Source organism: Sceloporus undulatus, chromosome 5 (genome assembly GCF_019175285.1).
Source record: "Sceloporus undulatus isolate JIND9_A2432 ecotype Alabama chromosome 5, SceUnd_v1.1, whole genome shotgun sequence".
NCBI classification, from domain to species: domain Eukaryota; kingdom Metazoa; phylum Chordata; class Lepidosauria; order Squamata; family Phrynosomatidae; genus Sceloporus; species Sceloporus undulatus.
Window position 1 is genome coordinate 90035683 of NC_056526.1, and position 20671 is coordinate 90056353.

The 20671-nt window shown below is 39.6% G+C and overlaps 1 protein-coding gene across 2 annotated transcripts in view; it reads left to right on the forward strand.

Annotated features, from left to right (window-relative positions):
- CAMK1D (calcium/calmodulin dependent protein kinase ID) overlaps positions 1 to 20671 on the forward strand; it is a 240257-nt gene that overhangs the window by 213937 nt on the left and 5649 nt on the right. For both annotated transcript variants that reach the window (XM_042468787.1, XM_042468788.1), the window contains 4 exons: positions 3065 to 3177; positions 4375 to 4453; positions 14808 to 14895; positions 16456 to 16594. In XM_042468787.1, the coding sequence (XP_042324721.1) occupies positions 3065 to 3177; positions 4375 to 4453; positions 14808 to 14895; positions 16456 to 16594 (419 nt within the window). The remainder of the gene's footprint in view (positions 1 to 3064; positions 3178 to 4374; positions 4454 to 14807; positions 14896 to 16455; positions 16595 to 20671) is intronic.

The following is a 20671-nucleotide window of genomic DNA, read 5'->3' on the forward strand; positions in this document are numbered from 1 at the left end:
AGCAGAAACCATGAGCAGAAACAGAGAGCAGAGGAAATGAGGGAATAATCAGAAAATGTACTGGCATACAGCCTAGAGATAGGAATTGTTGTGCACAATTGGTGCAAACTTCAAGAAAGCTGGGTAAGCATAGAAAAGTCAGCCAATGAAAGGAACACATCAATGGGGCCAAGAACACTGAGTAAAAAATAGCTGGACTTGGCATGATTCTTCTTCTTCTTCTTCTTTTTAATATTCCAGGCCAGCCATTATTACTCCTGCTTCCCCACCATTGGATTCAGATTGGCACATTGCTGACCATTTCTGCTTACCCAGCCTTTACAGTAGTCCTGGATCACAGCATCATTATAATGCTCACAACGCTATTTCAGATTCTGTTAAATATAACTTTTTCTTGATTGCTATAACGTCTTGTTCCCATTTTGGGGAGGAGATGTGTGCTTGTATGGCCTTGAATTAAATAGTCTGTTGCAGTATTTTTCCCAGGAAATCTTAAAATCTGTTTCCCTTTGACAGAGGCAGATGTTTTTCTCAGAAAGAAGGCAGTCATGTTCTTTTATTTTGGTTACATGGTCTGGGTTACTTATAGTTAGTGCTGAGAATATACAGTATATGTAGATGCATTGGAATGCTAATGAAACAGCTGGATGCAGTTTCTGAGATGGCAAGAACTCTGACCATTTCTTAAATTCTTGTTTCAGTTGAGAGAAAGAATGAAAAAAAAAAGCCAATTGATGGGAAACCCTGACATGCAGAATAGACTGAGATTTCCCCTCCTGAAAACGGATTTGCATTTATTCTATCCACATACAAATACATATACATTCGGCCCTTCTTATACACGGATTTTTTAGACATGGATTCAAGCATCCACGGTTTGAAAATGTTAAAAAAGTATAAATTTCAAATATCAAACCTTGATTTTCCATTTTTTATAAGGGACACCATTTTGCTGTGTCAATATATTTAATGGGACTTGAGCATCCATGGATTTTGTTATCCATGGAGGATCTTGGAACCAAACCCCAGCGTATAACAAGGGTCCACTGTATAGCACAATTTTGAGGTGATTACTTGTTATATTTTGCCTGGCAGAATAGTTCAGAATAGTTCATCTACAGATTTTACTATCCCCAAAAAAGGTGGTGATCATTTTTTCAAAGTGTCTAATACTTAGAGGGTCACTCTATTAACAGCTATTAGATGTGATACTTAAATAATAGAATGCCTATAAGCAGATATCTCTAACTATTAGTGATCCATGCATAAACAAGGGATACAGCCATTATCTTCATGTCTGGCTTGAGTTTCATCAGGCATTAATGAAGCCTCCATCGAACATAATAAAAACTACATCTGATATGATAAATTACCTTGGGACATTATCCAGGCTGCATTTCCTGAGGGAAATTTAGTTAATATATCTAAAAGAGGTATGACATATCTAACTCATCCCAAGGCAATGCACAATAAATGTAAATCCACAAAACATAATAAAACCATAACAATGATAAAAACAGGGAGGAAATCAAAATTAACTGTTCAGAACAGTTAGAGCCATATATGCGATGGCCCCAGTGCAATCTTAACTTAGTTGCAGGCCAAGGAAAGCAAGTTAAATCTCAGTATTTATGTGAAGGCCTATAAAGATGAGGGGAGCCAGTGAAAGTGATGTATACAGTAGGCTATAAAGATTCAGTTAAATAAAAAAGATTGTGGGTTTTAGAATTTCAGAGAGAGCTGATTTATCACATTCAATTACATACTAGGGAACAAATTACAAATTATACTTTCTGACAAGTGGGAAGCTTCCATTGCTTTGTGATTTTTTAAAATATCTGCACATGCAATGCAAGTGATTCTGGGTGTAAACAGTGCACAAGTAAAGGAGGTTTATCCCATCCCTTCCAGCTGTGATTTCCCTCCCAAACGATGAGTAATAGAAGAATTTTCCATTGGCACCAGCATTTTCATGGAGAGGGGAAAGGGCAGATTTGCAGAAAATTAGGAACAGGCATTTTCCTTCATTTCCCCCTTTTCATATCAGCTTTCGCAACTTCTTGTTGTTGTTAGCTGCCCTTGAGTCGACCTTGAGTCATGGCAACCCTCTCGATGAGACATCTTCATGGACCTGTACAGACAGGCCAAACTGAAGCTGCTTCGGGTCACTTTAGAGGTATGCTGTTTAAATGGCGCATGTGTCCTAAGAGGCCAGAAGCTGTGCCAAAGCTGCACTCCTTAGGACTGGAGAGTGGTTTTGGTGCGGCTTCTGGTCCCTTAGGACGCATGCATCATTTAAACAGCATACCTCCAAAGTGTCCTGAAGCACCTTTATTTTGGCTTGTCTGTATGGGCCCAAAGACTCCCTATCTTCTACTGCTTTGCTCAAGTCTTGCAGACCCATACCCATGACCTCCATAATTGAATTTATCCATCTGGTGTGTTGTCTTCCTCTCTTTCTTCTGTCTTCAATCTTTCCCAGCAACACAGTTTTCTCATTCAGGAGGATCTATTCTAAATGGTCTCTGGCCCTTATGAAATATGAGCTGGAGATGGAGTAGGTGGAGAAAGAGGTGTAAAAACCACTTGTTCTAGCAAGGTTACTAGACTGTCCTTGATTTATTTTTTCTTATTTCCTTCATTGTTGTACTACACACTATTTTTCAGACCTTGAAGTGACTTTTCAGGAAAATTCTGTAGTGCACAGATTGGAAGAACCTTCTGTGTGGGCATCCTTTCATGTGCCTGGAGATATTGTCCATGTGGGAATGATGGAACATACTTCTGCAAGGGCTCTTTGGGCTTATGGAAGCATGCACAGGAGTTTGGATCAGGGCACAGACATGTCCTGGTGGTTCCCATAGATGTATGCATAGCAGAAAAGATCATATGGATATTGCATTTCTCACAAGTAATAGATGACTGGTGAATGATTAGTGTGGAATGTGGACCACAAGTTTTGCAGGCCTTTTTGATGTTCAAGGTAACCGTAAAAGAGCCCTGAAGTCCTTCCCTGGTGTTCTTCATAGGCTGAGAATGTCCTGCTTTTTATTTTGTCTTTTAGTCTCTGTGGGTATCCTCCCTTCTATGATGAAAATGACTCCAAGCTTTTTGAGCAAATCCTTAAGGCAGAATATGAATTTGATTCTCCATATTGGGATGATATCTCTGAATCTGGTAAGAATTAATTATAATAATATATTAAATATTCACTAATACAGAATTTAGCCCTCCCTCATTGGTGTAACTGTGCATATTTTTAAACCTTCTACCTTATGTTAGAAGATAGACTTCCTTTTTGCTCTTAACTACATATCCTCATTTGCAGTGTGAAAATTATTACATTTCACATTTCTTTCCACTTTCATGTTTGAACATGCTACACTGGACATAGTCCACTGTGATAAAGGCCGAGTGTATTTGTGGGTGCTGGCAATCTGTTCAAAATGTGATGCAGACTACAGTGCTCAGCTAACTGAGAATCCTAGGTTGCTTTTTAAAAAACCTGCCAGGTTTGTAACCCCTACAGTTATGAAATTAGTCTTTCTATTAAATCTCAAACTCTGGAGGAGGGAGGCTAAATAACATTTCCAGTGTCTACGGTCAGAGCTTCATTGTCTTGGATTGTGCCTTAGTGCTCTCCAGGCTACCAGAAAAAGAGTAAATGATCCAAATAGGAGGAACCATGCACATCTGCATATTTTTAAAAAATCAAACATACCGTATATACTCGACTATAAGTTGACCTAATGTATAAATTGAGGGCAGTTCTGGGGGCAAAATTATGGATTTTGGTGTGACTCTTGGATAAATCGAGGGTAAAACCTAGGGACATGCAACAAAGGATCTTAATGATGAAGCAAAGGAAAGCAATGCCAAAGAACCAGGGCAGTGGTTCCCAACCTTCCTAATGCCGTGACCGTTTAATACAGTTCCTTATGTTGTGGTGACCCAAACCCATGGAATTATTTTCGTTGCTACAAGTACTTCATAACTGTAATTAAATAGGTGTTTTCCAATGGTATTAGGCGATCCCCATGAAAGGGTCATTTGACCCCCAAAGGGGTCCCGACCCACAGGTTGGGAACCACTGCACCAGGGGATGGTTCCATTTTTTAAGTCGACATTCTCAGCCTCAGAAAAACCCATGATAGGTTCAACTTAGGGTCACCGTAAGTTGAAGACCACTTGAAGGCACACAACAACAACTTCAGTAGAATAGTGTCATGTTGTTTTAGAGAATTAGATATGCTGTTTTTGGCCATGGGTTCGAGACCAAACAACATCTGATATGTTGATACCACTATATATTTTTGCTGCTTCAGACATACAATATATTTTTTTTCTCCTTACTCCTCCCTTCCCTGAAAATAGCTAAAGATTTTATCCGGAATTTAATGGAGAAAGATCCCAATAAAAGATATACGTGTGAGCAGGCAGTCCGACATCCATGGTAAGTGGCTCTTCAGTTGATTGCCATATTCAGCACTGACATAGTTAATTGGTGATAATTCAAGGAAGTAAATGAAGTAGTGGGTAGAAATTACCTTGCAGATCTTGGGTTAGCAGTCATGTTCTAGATCAGACATTGATTTCAGGCCCTCAGCAACAATAAGCTGTAATTGCAATGAAACTATACACCAAGGTTTGTTATTTGCATTTTGCAACAAGGGGGAAGTATTAATGGAGAGCAGAAGCACAGAATTCTTGTTCTCAATAGATAAATGACTATTCCTCCATATGACAAACTGTTTATGCTGACCATAGAGGTCCCTGTGCAGTTAGTACAATGGAAATACTTCCCGATTCACAATGCTTCAACCATACGGCATTTATATATTTGTGCATTGCAAAGTGCATAAACCAAATAACATTCTACACTAAGACTTGTAGTACAGTATGAGTAGGTGATGCATATTGGGCTTATCTACACTGGAATATATGTACATATGCACTATTTCAGTATTATAGCTAGCAAGTGGAGGTGGTGCAGGGGCCAATGAGTGCATTGTAGGCCACCTATTGCATTATTTATTTATTTATTTATTTATTGGATTTATATCATGCCTTTCTCTCATATCCCTAAATACCTCAAGATGCATAATAAAATGTTTTTAAAACACATGCAACATAATATCTGCCGTAATCTTTTTCCTCATCGCTGTAACTAATTACGGAAGAAATAAACTGTCCATTTAAACTGTTAATATAATAATCACAGAACGGCTGTGCTGGATGAGGCAAAAGATCCTTATCTTCTCCAATGTACCATTGCCCCAAACTGGCAAGCCTGAGGCTTGTAAGAAGCCCAGAAGCAGGCCATGAAGGCAATAACCCCTTTCTACTGTTGTTCACTAATAATTGGTAACTAGACATATGCTGCTGCTCATACCAATGGTGTAATATAGACCTGTCATGACTAATAGTCATTTTAATAACCTTATCCTCCATGGTTTTGTCTAATTCCTCTTTAAAACAGTCTAGCACCATGTCTGCATTGACAGGAAGCCCCAGGTTACCATCAGGGCTTCTAGATCCATGGAGATGACAAGTTATCTCTACAACCAGCATGCAGAACAGGCTGATACCAGCAGCACTGTCCACACAGTCCCCCAGGTCAGCTGCTTGCCTGGCTCAGAGTATCTTCCCCTGATCTCTACCATGTACCCAGTGATTCTTCTCCTCCAACCCTGCACTGGCACACAGCCTGTATGCCCAGTGGATTCTCCAGAGTTTCTGGCTTGATTTAGGGCAAATAGGGACTCTTTATCCTCTGAAGAATTGCCCTGGAGCACAGATTGGACATTCTTCCCATTTTGGCCCCATGTGATGGATTACTGGTTAAGACACCAGTTCTGACAATCAGAAGATTGGAAGGTTGGCAGTTCATGGCCCAAGTGCTGCATGATGGGTGGGTAGTGGGTAGTAATTCACACTGTGAAATAACCCAGTGTGGAAACTGGTTATTTCATGGTCGTTCACATCATGACCTGAATGCATCTGGTGTGGTATGTGGGTGTGTGTGAAAACACAACTTTATCTGGTGCATTTGGCACCAGGTAAATAACCGCGTCTTTTTGGGGGCTGGAACGGTTCACATCTGCAGAAGAGTGAATGTGATACCAAATCAATTCAGATTTCGCAGCCACTATTCAGGAAATGGATGTGCCTCAATTTTGATCCAAAACGGTGGCAAATGGGAATGGTGAATCAGATTTAACTGCCACTGAGGGATTCACTGCCTTAAAACCTGGTGGGAACAGTGAATCGATTCAGAATTGATTCACAGATGTGAATCTCTTCATGCAAAAATATAACTGTGATTGACCCCAGGGTGAGCTCCTGTCACTAGTCCCAGTTTCTGCCAACCTAGCAGTTTGAAAGCATGCAAATGCAAGTAGATAAATAGGTACCCTTCAGTGGGAAGGTAACAGTGTTTGGTGTAGTCATGCAGGATACATGACCATCAGAGCAGTCCTTGGACAATGCTGGCTCTTCGGCTTAGAAACGGAGATGAGCACTAGACATTCATGTCAAGGGACTACCTTTACTTTTTACCTTTACTTGGTCTAAACAGGGCAGAAATGTTCCTTTTTCTCTGTGCAGAAATGCCCTAAGTTGGTGGCCACCATAATATACAGTCGCCCCTCTGTTTGTGCTGCCTTGGAATTTGTACCCTCACTTACATGCAAGCAGCAAACAGAGGGGGAACATAATGGGGCGTGTGTGTGCAGTGTGGGCCTGTGGGTACATGATGCCACTCAACCCTATAGGGCTTGAATATCAGCGAGTTTCCATTTTTGCAGGGGGGTCTGGAACGGATCCCCCACGAAAACGTAGGATTGACTGTAGTATGAAAGTGAATTCTGTGTTCTGTGTGAAATACTTGCTTTTGTCTGACTAGATTCCCCATCATTCACCTTCACTGGGTTTTGAAAAGATAAAAACTAATGTCTTGTTAATCCCTTTTCTCCACCCATGCATAAATAAACATATCTCCACCATCTCCCTCTTAGTAATTTTATGCCAAACCTTCCTCCCAATGCTATAACATTCTCTGGGCACAGACTTGCTCTAGCACCCTTTTCAGTAGGGAAGTGCCAACATGAACTGCCTTGTGGCCCTTAAAGTTCCCAAAGTGCTACATAAATACCTCTGTAAATATATAAATAAGCACCTTTGGAGATGCCAAAATATAGCATCCAGAACTATTTCCAAAGAAAAGAATGATGAAAAAAGCTTTAGCTATATATCAGAAACTTCCAGGAGACTGGGGAGGAATTGTGTATATTTGAGTGACATCATATTGTCATAGGTCTCAGGAAAAATAAATCATAAAACTGATATTTCAAATACAAAGCAAATGATTGGGAACATACCTACTAACAGAAAAATTGTCTCCTTTTAAATATTTTTCAAGGGAGTTTTTCCCCCAAAATGCGTTATCTAATATACACATATCTTGTATATTTCTGAATATTAGTATGGAAGATCATTTCTGTTAGTTCCTGGAATAAAAGCAGAAACAAAGAAAATGTGGCAAAGTAACATTTGAAGACACTGAAAGTCATTGTACCACAATGTAAACTTTAATAAATTTCTTGCTCTTCTTTCATTTAACCCAGCCAACTCCTAACCAGCATTTTAAAAATGTTCCTGGGGACCTGGTTTTTTTTCCCCCTCTCAGGATCTTACCCAGGATTTAGACTGTTAACATAGACCATTGGTTACACATATCGGCTTTCTCTATAATGGCTTTTGCTTGTAATGCCCATTCCTTTGCTCCACTGAAAGTTAATTGTGCCAGTATTGTGGTGCAATTAAGACTGTGCATTGACAGAAATTCTACAACAGGCAAGCCATAAAACTGGCAGCAAGATGGGAGCCAGGAACAGAGAGGAAGGCATCATGAGGAAATCTCAAAGTTGTTGCTTGACAGTTCTACAGTATTTCAGATATAGACTTCTATACGTATATTTTTTGCATTCCCTACATCTAGCATTAGAGGAGGCATGAGGTCCACAATGGGCCACAAAAGCAGCCAAATGGGGAAGCCCTGTTGTAACCAGCTATATCATTTGACATAATCTGCCCATTTTATGCAAAAGATTTATGCAGGTGATTTATGCCACCATCTGCAGCAATTATATCCATCAGAGCACTGCCTCTTTCTACAGATTGGCCTCCTTCTGATCTACCTCCTACATTGCTTTGACATGGAAAATCAGTATAAGCAGAAACATGAGATGATTTACTGCGGCTGATAAGTGTGTTTAATATTTGTTTTTCTTTCATGCTACATCTGTGGTAGTAAATGACCAATTACTTTGATTAAGTAGGTGTATTCATGGCAGACTCCTGCAGTAAACTATGGAATTCAGAGTTTAATGAATGAGGGAGAGACTGAGAAGAAGAATTGTTAGTTCACGGGCTGGACATAATTTCTTTTCTTTTCTTTTAAAAAAGGAAATACTCCATAGGATCAGAAGGACAGAAGAAACATTTTATTCAGAGTATAAAGGTTAATAATAATAATAATAATAATAATAATAATAATAATAATAATAAATACCTGGCAAATCAAGGCCCAATTTAATTTCTGTCAGAATCGTACTGATACTTGACATAGTAGGACCCTTAGTTTTATGTTTGCATCATTAATAACTGTTTATGTGAAAGGATTATATCTGTCATTCTGTAAAAAATGTTGATTTACAGAGGAGCTTGGTTCCCAGACAATCCTATGTAGTGTGAAATGACTCCCTAAAGAGAACTGGTGATGTTTATAACATTAGTTTAAGCTCTTATATAGCTTATATAGCCTATCCTAGTACTCTGTTTATTTTGGAATCCCATAGATACTGGATGTATATATGTCTCAGCAGTTATGTTCCTGATGCATTATCCGTTAAACAAGCTTCATGTTTCCTATCATCCAAATAGTGGATTCAAAGGAGCTTTGACCAGCAGAAAGTTTTTTGTAGGGTTGTGTGTGTGTTTTGGTAATGCAATTTAAAAATAAACCATTAGTTGCAAAAAGAAGTGACTTTAAAAAGTTACCAGGGCTTTATTTGTCATGGATTCTTCTTAAATACCATTGTCTTAATGCACAGAACACAAATGTTCTGAAAACAGTGCAGTTGAGAATGCATGCAGTAGATCATTCATAGGCATACTGAGACAGACAAGAACATCTACACCCCATTAAGGTCTTTGGATAAAAAAACAGTTCCCCTTTCTTTTGCTTGTAATGTTTAACACATAATAATGTTCCCTTTACTGTACATCTACAGCCTCATGTTATATACAGAGACCAAGACTAAAATCATATACATTTTAGGTGTACATCTAAGCGTCTCTTGAAATAGATGAAAGGAAGAGTTTGGAAACATTCCCTTCCATTTTCAAAAATACCTGTAGTTTTGGTTCTCTTTTTGAATCATGTAATCCAAACCTAGACAAACTGTGATTAATTTTAACTCTGGTTAATGAAAGAAGTCAACTTTAAGCCATCATTTACCAAGCTTGCTTGTTTATGAAGCTAGCTTGTTTTCATTAATCTTAGTCAACATGGTTAGGACTGCAGTGTCAAAGAAGTAAGGTCTATTAACAATCAGGACTTTAAAATGTTGATTTTAACACCATTTGCAGACTGCTCAAAAATATCCCTATTAGCTTGCAATAGCAAAAGCAGTGCCCAAAAGCAATGTAGCACTTGTGAAACTGTTTTATTGTAACATTAAATTTCATAGGTAACAACATCCTATTTTTTTCTGCATTCATCACTCCATTCCCCATATCATATATACAGCCATCCATTCTCCCAGACTAGGATTCAAGGCAACTTATAAAAGGAAAAAAATTACAATAAAAGCATTTATAGAAAAGCTGAGATTAACAGCAGGATTTATTAATTTTTTTAAATTTATAGATTAAAAACAGAGCACAAATAACACACAATCATACACAACATAACATAGCATAATTACAATACAAGCATACAAACAAAATCATAAAAAGACTTCTTCGTCTTTTCATGTCTTCTTCTATTTGTTAAATCTTATCTTACTTCAGGGCCGGTACACATAAAGTGGCGTGCTGCTGGTGATACTAGGGTTAGGGAGCGCGCACCAACCGCACACTCCCTAACCCTAGTCCATGGCAGTGCCAGCATCATGGCAGCCTTCTTTCCACATAGGGGCTGCCATGATGTGGGCGCTACCTCACAGTGTCTCCACGGCCACACAAGGAAGCAACGTCATAAGGGCTAGACAACCACGGGAACGATCCTGAGGGAAAAGGGGCCACCCCTTTCTCCTCCTGGCAGTCCAGGTGTCCAGGGGCATGAAGCCCCAAGGACACCCTTTTTCCGGGCCATGTAGAAGCGGTATTTTGCCTGGAAAATGCCAGATTGGGGCCGCAGGGTTGCCGGTGAGGTTGCCCTGGCCCCAGTCCAGCACGAAAAGGGACAGGGGCAGGGGCAGTCTGTACCAAGCCTCAGAGAAGTGTAATTTATAAAGTCCCATCATATTTATATACCTCTTTCTATTTCATTTATACCATTTATTTTTTATCAGTTTCTCAATTAATATCCATATATATGTATTTATATCTAACAATTTTGTTACCCCAAACCTATTACAAACTTTGAACCCCATTCTTTATAAAGAAAAGCTATTAATGGTTCCCATTCTTTTTAAAATTCATCCAAAGATTTCTTCTTTATCAGACAAGTCAATTTATCAGTCTTCAAATAATTGTATAGTTCCATTAACCAGGTTCTTACCTTGGGACATTCTTTACAAAACTAACAGCGGAATTAAATTACTTTAAAATAATACTTCAAGAGAAATTTCTTTATCACACTGGCTAGAAAAGTGGAATTTTTCATGTCCAGGCTGCTGCTGCCTGCATTCCATTCATTATTGTAGCCCACCTTTTCATTGATGGGCAAAACCCATCATTAGCCTCTCAGTTTTGCTGCTGTTCCATGACTGCCTTCATGCAATGGGTTATTTTTTGCTACAGTCCTTCTTCTCAGGAAATCACACGGTGTGAATGGGTGTGATTCTGTTCCCCTTCCCCACTTTTCCTTGCAGCAATCGCAGCCACCAACACCTTCACACAGCAACCAACTTTTGGAGGGGGTTGGCTCAGCAATTGTGCTTTGATTATTCCTGCATGGCAGGGGTTTGGACTAGATGGCCCTTGTGGTCGCTTCCAACTTCATGATACCATGATGTCTGAACCTTGCAACCCATTCTCAGCAGCCTCTGGGCATCCCAGGCAAGCCTCAGTATTCTGCCTACCCTATGTATTGTGAGTGGGATTTTGAAATAGCTCTCCTTTGACTTGTTCATCCTATTGAAAATGTTGGGTAAGGATCCGATTAGTATCATTGGTTTTGTAGTCATGTATTCATTAATAATAGTGGTAAAGAGCTATTTGATCAGAAGTTAATCCATCAGTTGTCACCTGAAGAGGCAGGTTGGTTTAAGGTTAGTGACCCAGCCAAAAAAAATAGTTTTGGTCACAGATCATAAGGCACTCCTAATAAACCTCATTCTGTTTGCAATAGCAGCATAGGATTTCCAACAAGTTTCTTTTGTAAACTATTGGTTTTCCTCATTTTAGATGAGTGCCAAAAGAGGTTTACAAAATGCTTAAAGCATTAAGAGAAAAATCCTATAGCTATTTATTCAAAAGTAAGTCCTACTGAATTTAGTCTATAGATTTATTCTGAGTTAGATCACAGAATGAAACCTAACTATACAATTATAAACACACCTATTAAAGAGTCATTCCCATTAGGACCCATGTCCAAATGAAGATGCATTGAATTACTCTGGAAAGTTGTAATCCTAAACCAGTTTTATGTTCCATTGATCTTAATGGGACCTTTAAGTTTACAAGCATAGAACTGCATTGTAAAATTAACATTAAAGTATTATAAAATATGCTAGAAAAATCAAAAGGAACAAGAAAACAGCTGCTTAAAACAAGACCAGTATCATAACAAATTTTTCACCAGCTTTTAAATAGCTAAGCTTTCACCAGATAGCTGACTGGTTTTGGGGATTATTGGAGCGTTAGACACTAAGGTTAAATCAAACCACCACTCATGGGAAAAGGAGAAAAGGATGAAATAAGTCTTGCCATCTGATTGTCTACTGTGCTACTGGGGAATAATGGCATTTATTTTTCTTTCTAGACACAGAGGAATAGTAGGAAATAAATCAGCCATACTTGAAGGAACAGTGGGATGGGACTACAGAGGCACAAAGATATAAAGAAAAGTGTAAATGTAGCTGCAGCTAGGCTGATTGCAAGAGAGAAAGAGACTGAAAGAAATTCCCTCGTAGCATTCGGAAAGATATGTTAGAGAGATGTGTTTTAGGAAAAGTGTTGTCTGTAGTATATGTATTGTAAGATTCTGTTGGACTGGGCAAACTGAGAATGGGCCCAGTGCCTACTTTTTGCTGTGAATTGAAGGGGAAGCTTAGTGTCAGGGCCAGCGCCATGTTCGCTAAATCCCTGGTTATCTAGTTACCTAGTTTTTAAACTGTATTCTGAAAAAATACTTTTGTTCCTCAGGGGCTTATCAAGGTTTCCCCAACATGAAGACCAATAATGATGGGCAAGGTTCCTTAGTTCCTGTCCACCATTACTAATCTTAAGAACATAAGATCTAGCCTGTTGGATCAGAGCTCTTTTTATGGACCTAAAGTCAATAATGGTTTGGACAAAAGGGTTGCATGCACATCATGGACTAAAAGGATGGAAATTTATCAGTTTATGTTTCCAGCTTGAGATACTTGCCCTGGTGAGAGATAAATGTATGGACTTAAGGTGGAGAATATTGGTTCATAGTCAAGAGGTAGGATTTTTAAACTGCACCCCAAAGCTAAAGCGAGGGATTGTAAAGCAATGAGGTACATTTTTCCACCACCATCAATCCCTGCATCCTGTAGCAAGGAGAACTTAAATTTAGTTCCTCAACAAGAAGAGGGGAAACTTCACAATTCACAGAAGTTAACAGTTCACACGACTGCCATAGATTTGATTTTAATGTATTCACAAATGCAAATGCAGCTTCTGAGCATTACTACTTGAATCAAGGCTGACAAATACCATTGGTGGGATTTGGCCATGTAAAAAGAAAAATCCAAGAAGCCAAGAAACTATCTATTTCTTCGCACTTAGCTCTTCAGCTCAGTGCGGCCAAAAAGAACAGGGAATCCTTCAAGCCGGTTCCTAAGAAACATAAGCTTAAATTGGCATCTGTCAGAGCTTCTCCAGCAGGCAGTCCACAGGGACTGAAGCAAAGAGAGCTTTCCAGCAAGAAGCACCTTAAAGGGGAGGGGAGAACATAACGCATCATCACCTAAGCATTGGGTGCATAGTGCTCTGTTTGTTGTTGTTGTTGTTGTTGTTGTTGTTTTTAATTATGCCTCTCCATCAAAGCTTTAAAGAGGCAAAAAGAAAAAGCTTTCTTGGGAATCTAGGATGTTCTGGTGCTAGATTTACTGGTATTTTATGGATCACTATAGGAGCCCTCTCCTTCTGTCCTGCATCCCAAGGTATCTGAAAGAGCTGGGAAAGGGTCTTGTGAAATTAGCGTAGCATCTCTTTCTTCCATCATCAACCCCTTCTCCCTGATATTTTCCACTGGTTAGAACTTGTGGTCACCTGTTTTAGTGTTCCATTGATAGCTGCATCAGGCATCTGAAATTTCATTGATTTAGAGTAACATTACCATACAAGGCTTTAATTTGTCCCTTTGGGTGCATTAAATCATTAATGTGAGAGTTGGAATGATGTCAGAGAGCATCCCATTCAGACTGGGCTATCTTTCTCAGCTTGTGCATCCCTAGTAAAATCTCGGATGTCCATTACTAGTTTTGATTAAAAGATAGGCATGGTTACTCCTGTCAGTGCCAAGGGACTCTCTCCAACACAAACAGATCTTGAGTGATTTTGGCTAATGACTCCATGTCTTGAGAAAGAAAAATTATTAGCAAGCCAGCTGGCTGATCTTAGCTCAAAATAAAGAAACTGGATTTCACAAAAGCCCTTGCCATTGACTTCCAGCCATGATTCTTATACTTTTAACAGAAGGATGGCTGGAAAATAGAGATGGGGAAAGCTTCATCTGCCACTTTTTGGCCCAGCATAAAGCTGTCTGAAGATATACTGGTTCCATTGTTTAAGGAAAGAAAAAACAGCAAGTCACTAAACTGAAGATAAAGTTGAGAGGCTCTTCATTCCCATCAAAAGCACACAAACCCTTAATGTGTGTATCTGGATTTGGTCATATTCACATGTAGTTCTTATCACCCTCACTTCTGTTCCTTGCCTCTTCCTTCCCTTTCTTTGCTTCTTTACAGTGCAAAATCAATGTACGTTTCTCAGAAGAAAACCCCCCTTTTCTTTGCTTGTATTGCTCCACAAAATACATGTACAGATACTACTACATCAGTGATCATTATTTTAATTGTTATGATGAGCTTTATTTATTTGTTTGTTTAAAACTCATGTGATTTTAACAGAAATGGATTGCACCTTTCTCTTTTTGTAAAGCAGGGCAGGCAGCTGTGGATTTCCAGGTGTGTTTAAACAGCAACTCCAGTGATCATGCTGATGTAACCTGATAAGAGTTGCAATGCAACAAGATCAAGAGGGCCACAGTTGTCTACCCTTACTGTAGAGTGAACAAAAGAGAAAGATAGAGAGATGGGCAGGGGAAGAGATTATGAAAGTAGCACCTGTCAAATGTCTCCTTTATCTCTCCCCCCCTTTTCTTTCAGGATTGCTGGAGACACAGCACTTAGTAAAAACATCCATGAATCCGTCAGTGCTCAGATTCGCAAGAACTTTGCAAAAAGCAAATGGAGAGTAAGTTGTTTTTTCAGTTGACTGCACTGTTGGATAGAGCTGACTTTTAACTTTACATTGGAATCTGTTATGGAGTCGAACATGAACATTCCCCTGCCCTTTTCTAGAAGAATTCCTCTTCTTTTCCGTGCCAAAGTTTAGCCTGACAGAACAGTGTCATTCTTTTGTGAAGAAATTCCTAGGTCCTGGGAAAGGTCTTTGGAGAGATAATGAAGCCATGCTATTTTCCATTCTTTTTCTCCTTCTGTTTTACAACTTGACAGGGTAGTAGGGTGGTATCTCCCAGTCTCATTCTCCATCCTTCCCCAATACGTCACTTGCAGTGACATATCCTTCCAGTGACATATATTTAAGTGCAAAAAGACATATTTGGCACTAGCCTTGATCTAAATAAAACTAAATGGAGTTTAAACTGTTAATTTCACTAAAGCAAATGAAAATTAATATAGCTGATTAATTTCAATCAGACTTTTGTATAATTAACTTTCCCTGAAATAAAAATACCTATGAATTTGTTTCTGGTATGTAAAGAATTTGTACTGATATTCTGGTTTCACTTGCCATCTCTTGCTGCTCTCAGGTAGGAAGTAGTCTTCTGTGGTAATAATGTTACAGATGGCTAAGGTGTGTACTTACCCTTTTCTAGAGATAGACAGTGTGATTGTGATTGCATATACAATTGGTCCTTAGATCTAGGATGAAGAATTGAAAGAAGCAGGCTTTTTTTAACCCTAGAGGCATAGAAGGTATTGATGGAGCTGTAATGTTTCATATTCTTGAGTAATATGCTTCAGACACAATGAAGCAACAACTGGCATGGTTCAGTCTGTCCTATGTGGATACTAAAAAAAAAATCACAGCTTTGCATGTGGACACTAGAAATCACAGCTTTGCAAAACTGCATATACTCCAGACTCCAGAGGGCTGGATTTAAATTTTTACACACCATCATGGAGCACCCACCATTTGGAGCCACCAGAAGTGATGCCATATCATCAGTTGCCTAGAAGACATTTTCTGGCACAGAGTCTGGCTGTTTGTAGGAGGGGGTGAAACACCCAAGAAACAGCCTTTTAAGCATGTTTTGGAGCTTTAGCAATGATCTTTCAGGATATTTTAGGAGGTCACTGGTGATTCCCAAGAACTGCACTGGACCTCCACAAAGATCTGTGTGTGACCCATGGGGAGCACAGTTCCTTCCTCTGACTTAAACTCTCAAAGCTTTTGCACTTGGGTGTGAAATATTTGGCAATAGAAATGTGCATATTGTTTATGGCTACATAATGTGAAAACATTTCTTCAGTATTGTATGAAGATAAGTGTTTTTGAAGTAACCATTTGAAATCATTAGTATGACCATCACCCACTGACTTTTTAGGACAGCAGGATACTAGATCTTATGAAAGGGCTCATTCTGTTTTGTATTGGTGGTATTTTCTAGGAGTGCCACCTATTTCCCTTCATCAAATGTCAGAGGTCATATAAATGCCCAACTTGCATTTATTTATTTATTTTACACATAAGTAATTTTCTATTTATTCTTTTTCTATACTTTTCCAGCAAGCCTTTAATGCCACAGCAGTTGTGAGACACATGAGAAAGTTACATCTCGGCAGCAGTTTGGATAGTTCAAGTGTAAGCATGTCAAGCTCCCTCAGTCTGGCCAACCCACTACCTGATGGAACAGCCAGGAAAGATTGTGAGTATATAATAAACAATTGGCTTGCAGTGGTTTTTGGAGGTTTCTTATGTTATCATCTCCTAGTTTGACTGAATTCCTTGTCAGCAGCCTGGATTAAAACTCCTTTCCATCTATTCCACTTGCTAAGATGATGCTTCTGAGCCTGAAGCTTCAGTTGTTTCTTTCAAGAATGGCCCAAGCTGATAGGAATTCAGTAAGCAGTAAGTGAAGTCCTCTCTGACTTTAGTAGTCCTCCAGTGTGGACTTTACAGTGTCCTGCTGATTTGAAGAGTTCATGGCCTCATGTCTAAAAGATTAGACAAATAGATATACAGTGTTACCCCGGGTTACGAAAATAATTCGTAACCCGAAAGGCTTTCGCAAGCCGAAACCCCATAGGCGCTAATGGGGAAAAGCCACGATTTGGTGCGAAAAAGCGCCGAAAAGCACCAAAATTTCTTTCGTAACCCGAAATAACCTTCGTAACCCGGAACAGTTTTTTTCAATTGGATTTTTTCGTAACCCGGAAATTTCGTAAGGCGGCGCGTTCGTATCCCGGGGTAACACTGTATGAGGTATATTCAAAACTATTGTCTATAGGATAATATATGATATATGAGAGCCTCTTGTTGTAGTGGTTTGAGTGTTGAACTATGGCTTGCAGATCAGAGTTTGATATTCTGCTCAGCCTTGGAAACCCACTCTATCATCTTGGTTGAGTTACACTCTCTTAGACCCAGAAATGCTATTTTAGGGTTGCCATGAGTCCAAAATTACTCGAAGGCACAAAACAACAAAGTTTAATATGCATACAAAGAATATGTACAAAGAATAGGGCTGTACCAGACCCAAGACCTATTTACCAGTAGTCAAACGTTTTCTTCACATAGTGGGTAATCGATTACCTATGAGAAATCCACCACCAGGACACAACCACATCCTCTTCCCACATTAGGAAATGGCCTTGGTGTGGCAGACTGTTTGCCCATCCTGTCCAGTATTGTCTACTAGTAGCACCCTTCCAGAGTATGAGAAGTAGTTCTCTCTCATCACTTCCCATCTGATTCTTTTAACAGGAGATGTCAGAGAGTGGAGACATAGCTCTTTGCATTCAAATGTCATGCCCCACCATTCAGCTATGGCCCCTCATCACAAAACATTTTTGAAGTATTATAACTGAAGTGTGTGTTTCTTAACAGCACTGGGATCTAACCCAGTGCCCAAGTCTCTTGCTCATAAAAGCACAACACGTCTCCCTGGTGGTCAACTTGGACCACACAACTGCCACTTACATCTGAATGACAGGATGCCTCTTATCTGCAAACACTGCTTGTTCTCTGAAGCAAAAACATTTGCTTGCTGGTCAACAGCTCAGTCCTGTAGGGAGCTCATGTCATAAATACCTGAAGATTTATTCCACTCTGTCATGCAGCATCTGAATACAAACCCAGGAGAGAATCTGAGACTTTGGAAGAAGGGGTTCTTCTTCTCCCCTTCCTTCTGAACTGTTACACATTCTTAAATGGCAATAATAGTGTTTGACCATAGAGACAGTAGGGCAGGATAAGGAAGAAGAAAGGAAAAACATGCATTATTTTAAACATTTGCCAGTGCCCAAAATGTACAGTGGTAAATTGACAACAGAAGGCTGTAGAATGACTGGTTAAGCAGGTTAATAGGCTCATAATCTCTTTGGCTGCTGTAATTTAAGACACTGAAAGATTCCAAAGCATTTCATGCTAAAACCTTAAGAGCTTTTTGCTACTTGCTCATTTTGAGAGCTCCTCTTTGGAAAACCTGTTAAAAATATTTGCAAAGAATGTTGGAAAAAGGAGCCCAAACAAGTTGGTTTTCAGGGTGGTTTAATTTTTCCTTCAGGTTTACTGTTACTCAGAGGTCTTCAAACTGGTCTGGCTGGGATTCCTGGGAGGCTTACCAGGGTTCCTTAATTAGAAAATTAATAACAGAGAAGGAGCTTTCCTAACAGACAAGTTTGTCCCCCTTCCCCTAATGATATGTTCTGGCCACGTAGAACTTCAGGGAGGTACTGGATAGGTTTTGGAGTACATTCTCATATACGGAACAATAATGGATGCATGAAAAGTTTGCACATATCCTGTTAAAAATGTAATCCCATGCACACTTACTTGGGAGTAAGTAAAACTGAATGTAATGAGTAGATATGCATAGGATTTCTCTTCATGTATATTCTTTTGATTGCTTTCTATACAGGTGCAGATCAGTTCTACAGGGTGGTTTAAAAGGATGGTGCAAAACCTAATAAGAAAAGCTTTACTTTTGCACCATTCTTTTTGAATCACCCTGCACTTGTCTTTCTCCAGTGCATTTAAATATGTTCAACCAGTCTTTCAAATGTATTGAAATATTGTTGGAAAGTGGGTTGCACTAAAACACATTGAGCCCGTTGGATATTGGAAAGTTCACAAGATCCAAATTTAACTAGATGGTAATGGCCAGATTCCTGATTAGGGCATGTGGCTGGCAAAGCTGTTATTACTTTGGAAAGGATTCTCACCAACATGGGGAAATATTATGTGTATGGCAAGATAGTGTAGACCCCTGAAGTACAACTCCCCCTGTCAGTTCAGCATTGTAAAATCAATAGTATAGCAAGTGAAAATAAGAATATAAGCAACTGTAAGAAAAGTGTAAGCCCTGGGAGAACATAAACTGTGAAGACTGCATGCCTACTTCAGATCTCAAATTAATCATTGTGTGAGAGTGTCTGTGACCCCTTAAGGTGAGCTATCTTTGTTCCCCTGGTTCACCTATGCAAAATAATGCAAGACTTTGGTCTGCAAAAGATTCTGACATCTCACACCAAGACTTTCCATTTAAAGCATGAAAAATGTTTGCTTTATGGTATTTATTTATTTAGTTGATTTACTTACATTATTTGGCAATACCCTCAGGGCAAATTACAGCTAATGCAAGAAAAACAACAAAATGATAGATCTTACAATTAAAAAGCAAGTGCATCAGTGGAAATGAAGTAAAGACGTCCCAATAACAGAATGTTAAAATATCAAAATGTTAATAGCTTTATGGATGCAATTACAAAAGTATACTCCTGGGTATATTTATGATTAGATGGGATATCAGACTCGGTCCCTGAGAGAATTGCAAGATGTAAAGTTTTATACACTCACTGTGTCTGTTTGCTTTGTGAGGAATGCATGAATTCACCCTGCTCTCTGCAGGGAAGCACAGGTGGGGAGAGCATGCCCCACTGCATCCCCGGCTGCTGGAAGGATGAGTGAGACATGTGGACTGTCATTCCAATTGCTTTTCACATTCACTTTAAAGACAGTGCTCCTGAGGATTGGCTGGCTAGAAACCAAACTCTTCTTTGCAGACTTTTTTGACTCTTCAGGATGATAGGAATGCTGTCACTATTATAACTTCACTGGTGGCCTGTCCATTTCCAGGCACAATTCAAAGTGCTGGTTATGACCTTTAAACGCCAAAATGACTCAAGTCCAGGTTATCCAAAGGACCATATTCTCCCATATGAACGTGCCTATGAACTTTATCTCATGGGCCCTAGAACGGGCCCGTTATCTTCCAAAAAGGGGACGTGAAGAGAGTGAGATGAGGCTAAGAACGCATCTTACTGCACAGGGGAACGCCGTCGCTGCTGCCGGACGTTCCCATCGCATTCTACATCTATCCCAGAGGGGACGATTTTTGACAACTGTTCAAAAGCGTTCCCAAAAATCACCCCCTCTGGGACCGATGTAGAACGTAATGGGAATGTCCGGCAGCAGCAGCAGCATTCCTCTGTGCGGTAAGATCCATTATTAGCCCCATCTCGTTCTCGTTGCACCCCCTTTTTGGAACCTGACAGGCCCGTTCTAGGGCCCATTTAATTAAGTTCTACGTTTTGAGATCTTCCAGAGAGGCCCTTCCTTCTCTCCCACCACTCTCACAGGTACATTTGGTGGGAATCAAGAAAGAGCCTTCTTGATGGCTGTTTCCAGATTCCAGAACTCCCTTCCTAAAGAGGTTAGACTGGCATCCTTGCTATATATTTTTTCAGACAGGCGAAGAGACCCCCCCCCCAGCACACTTTGA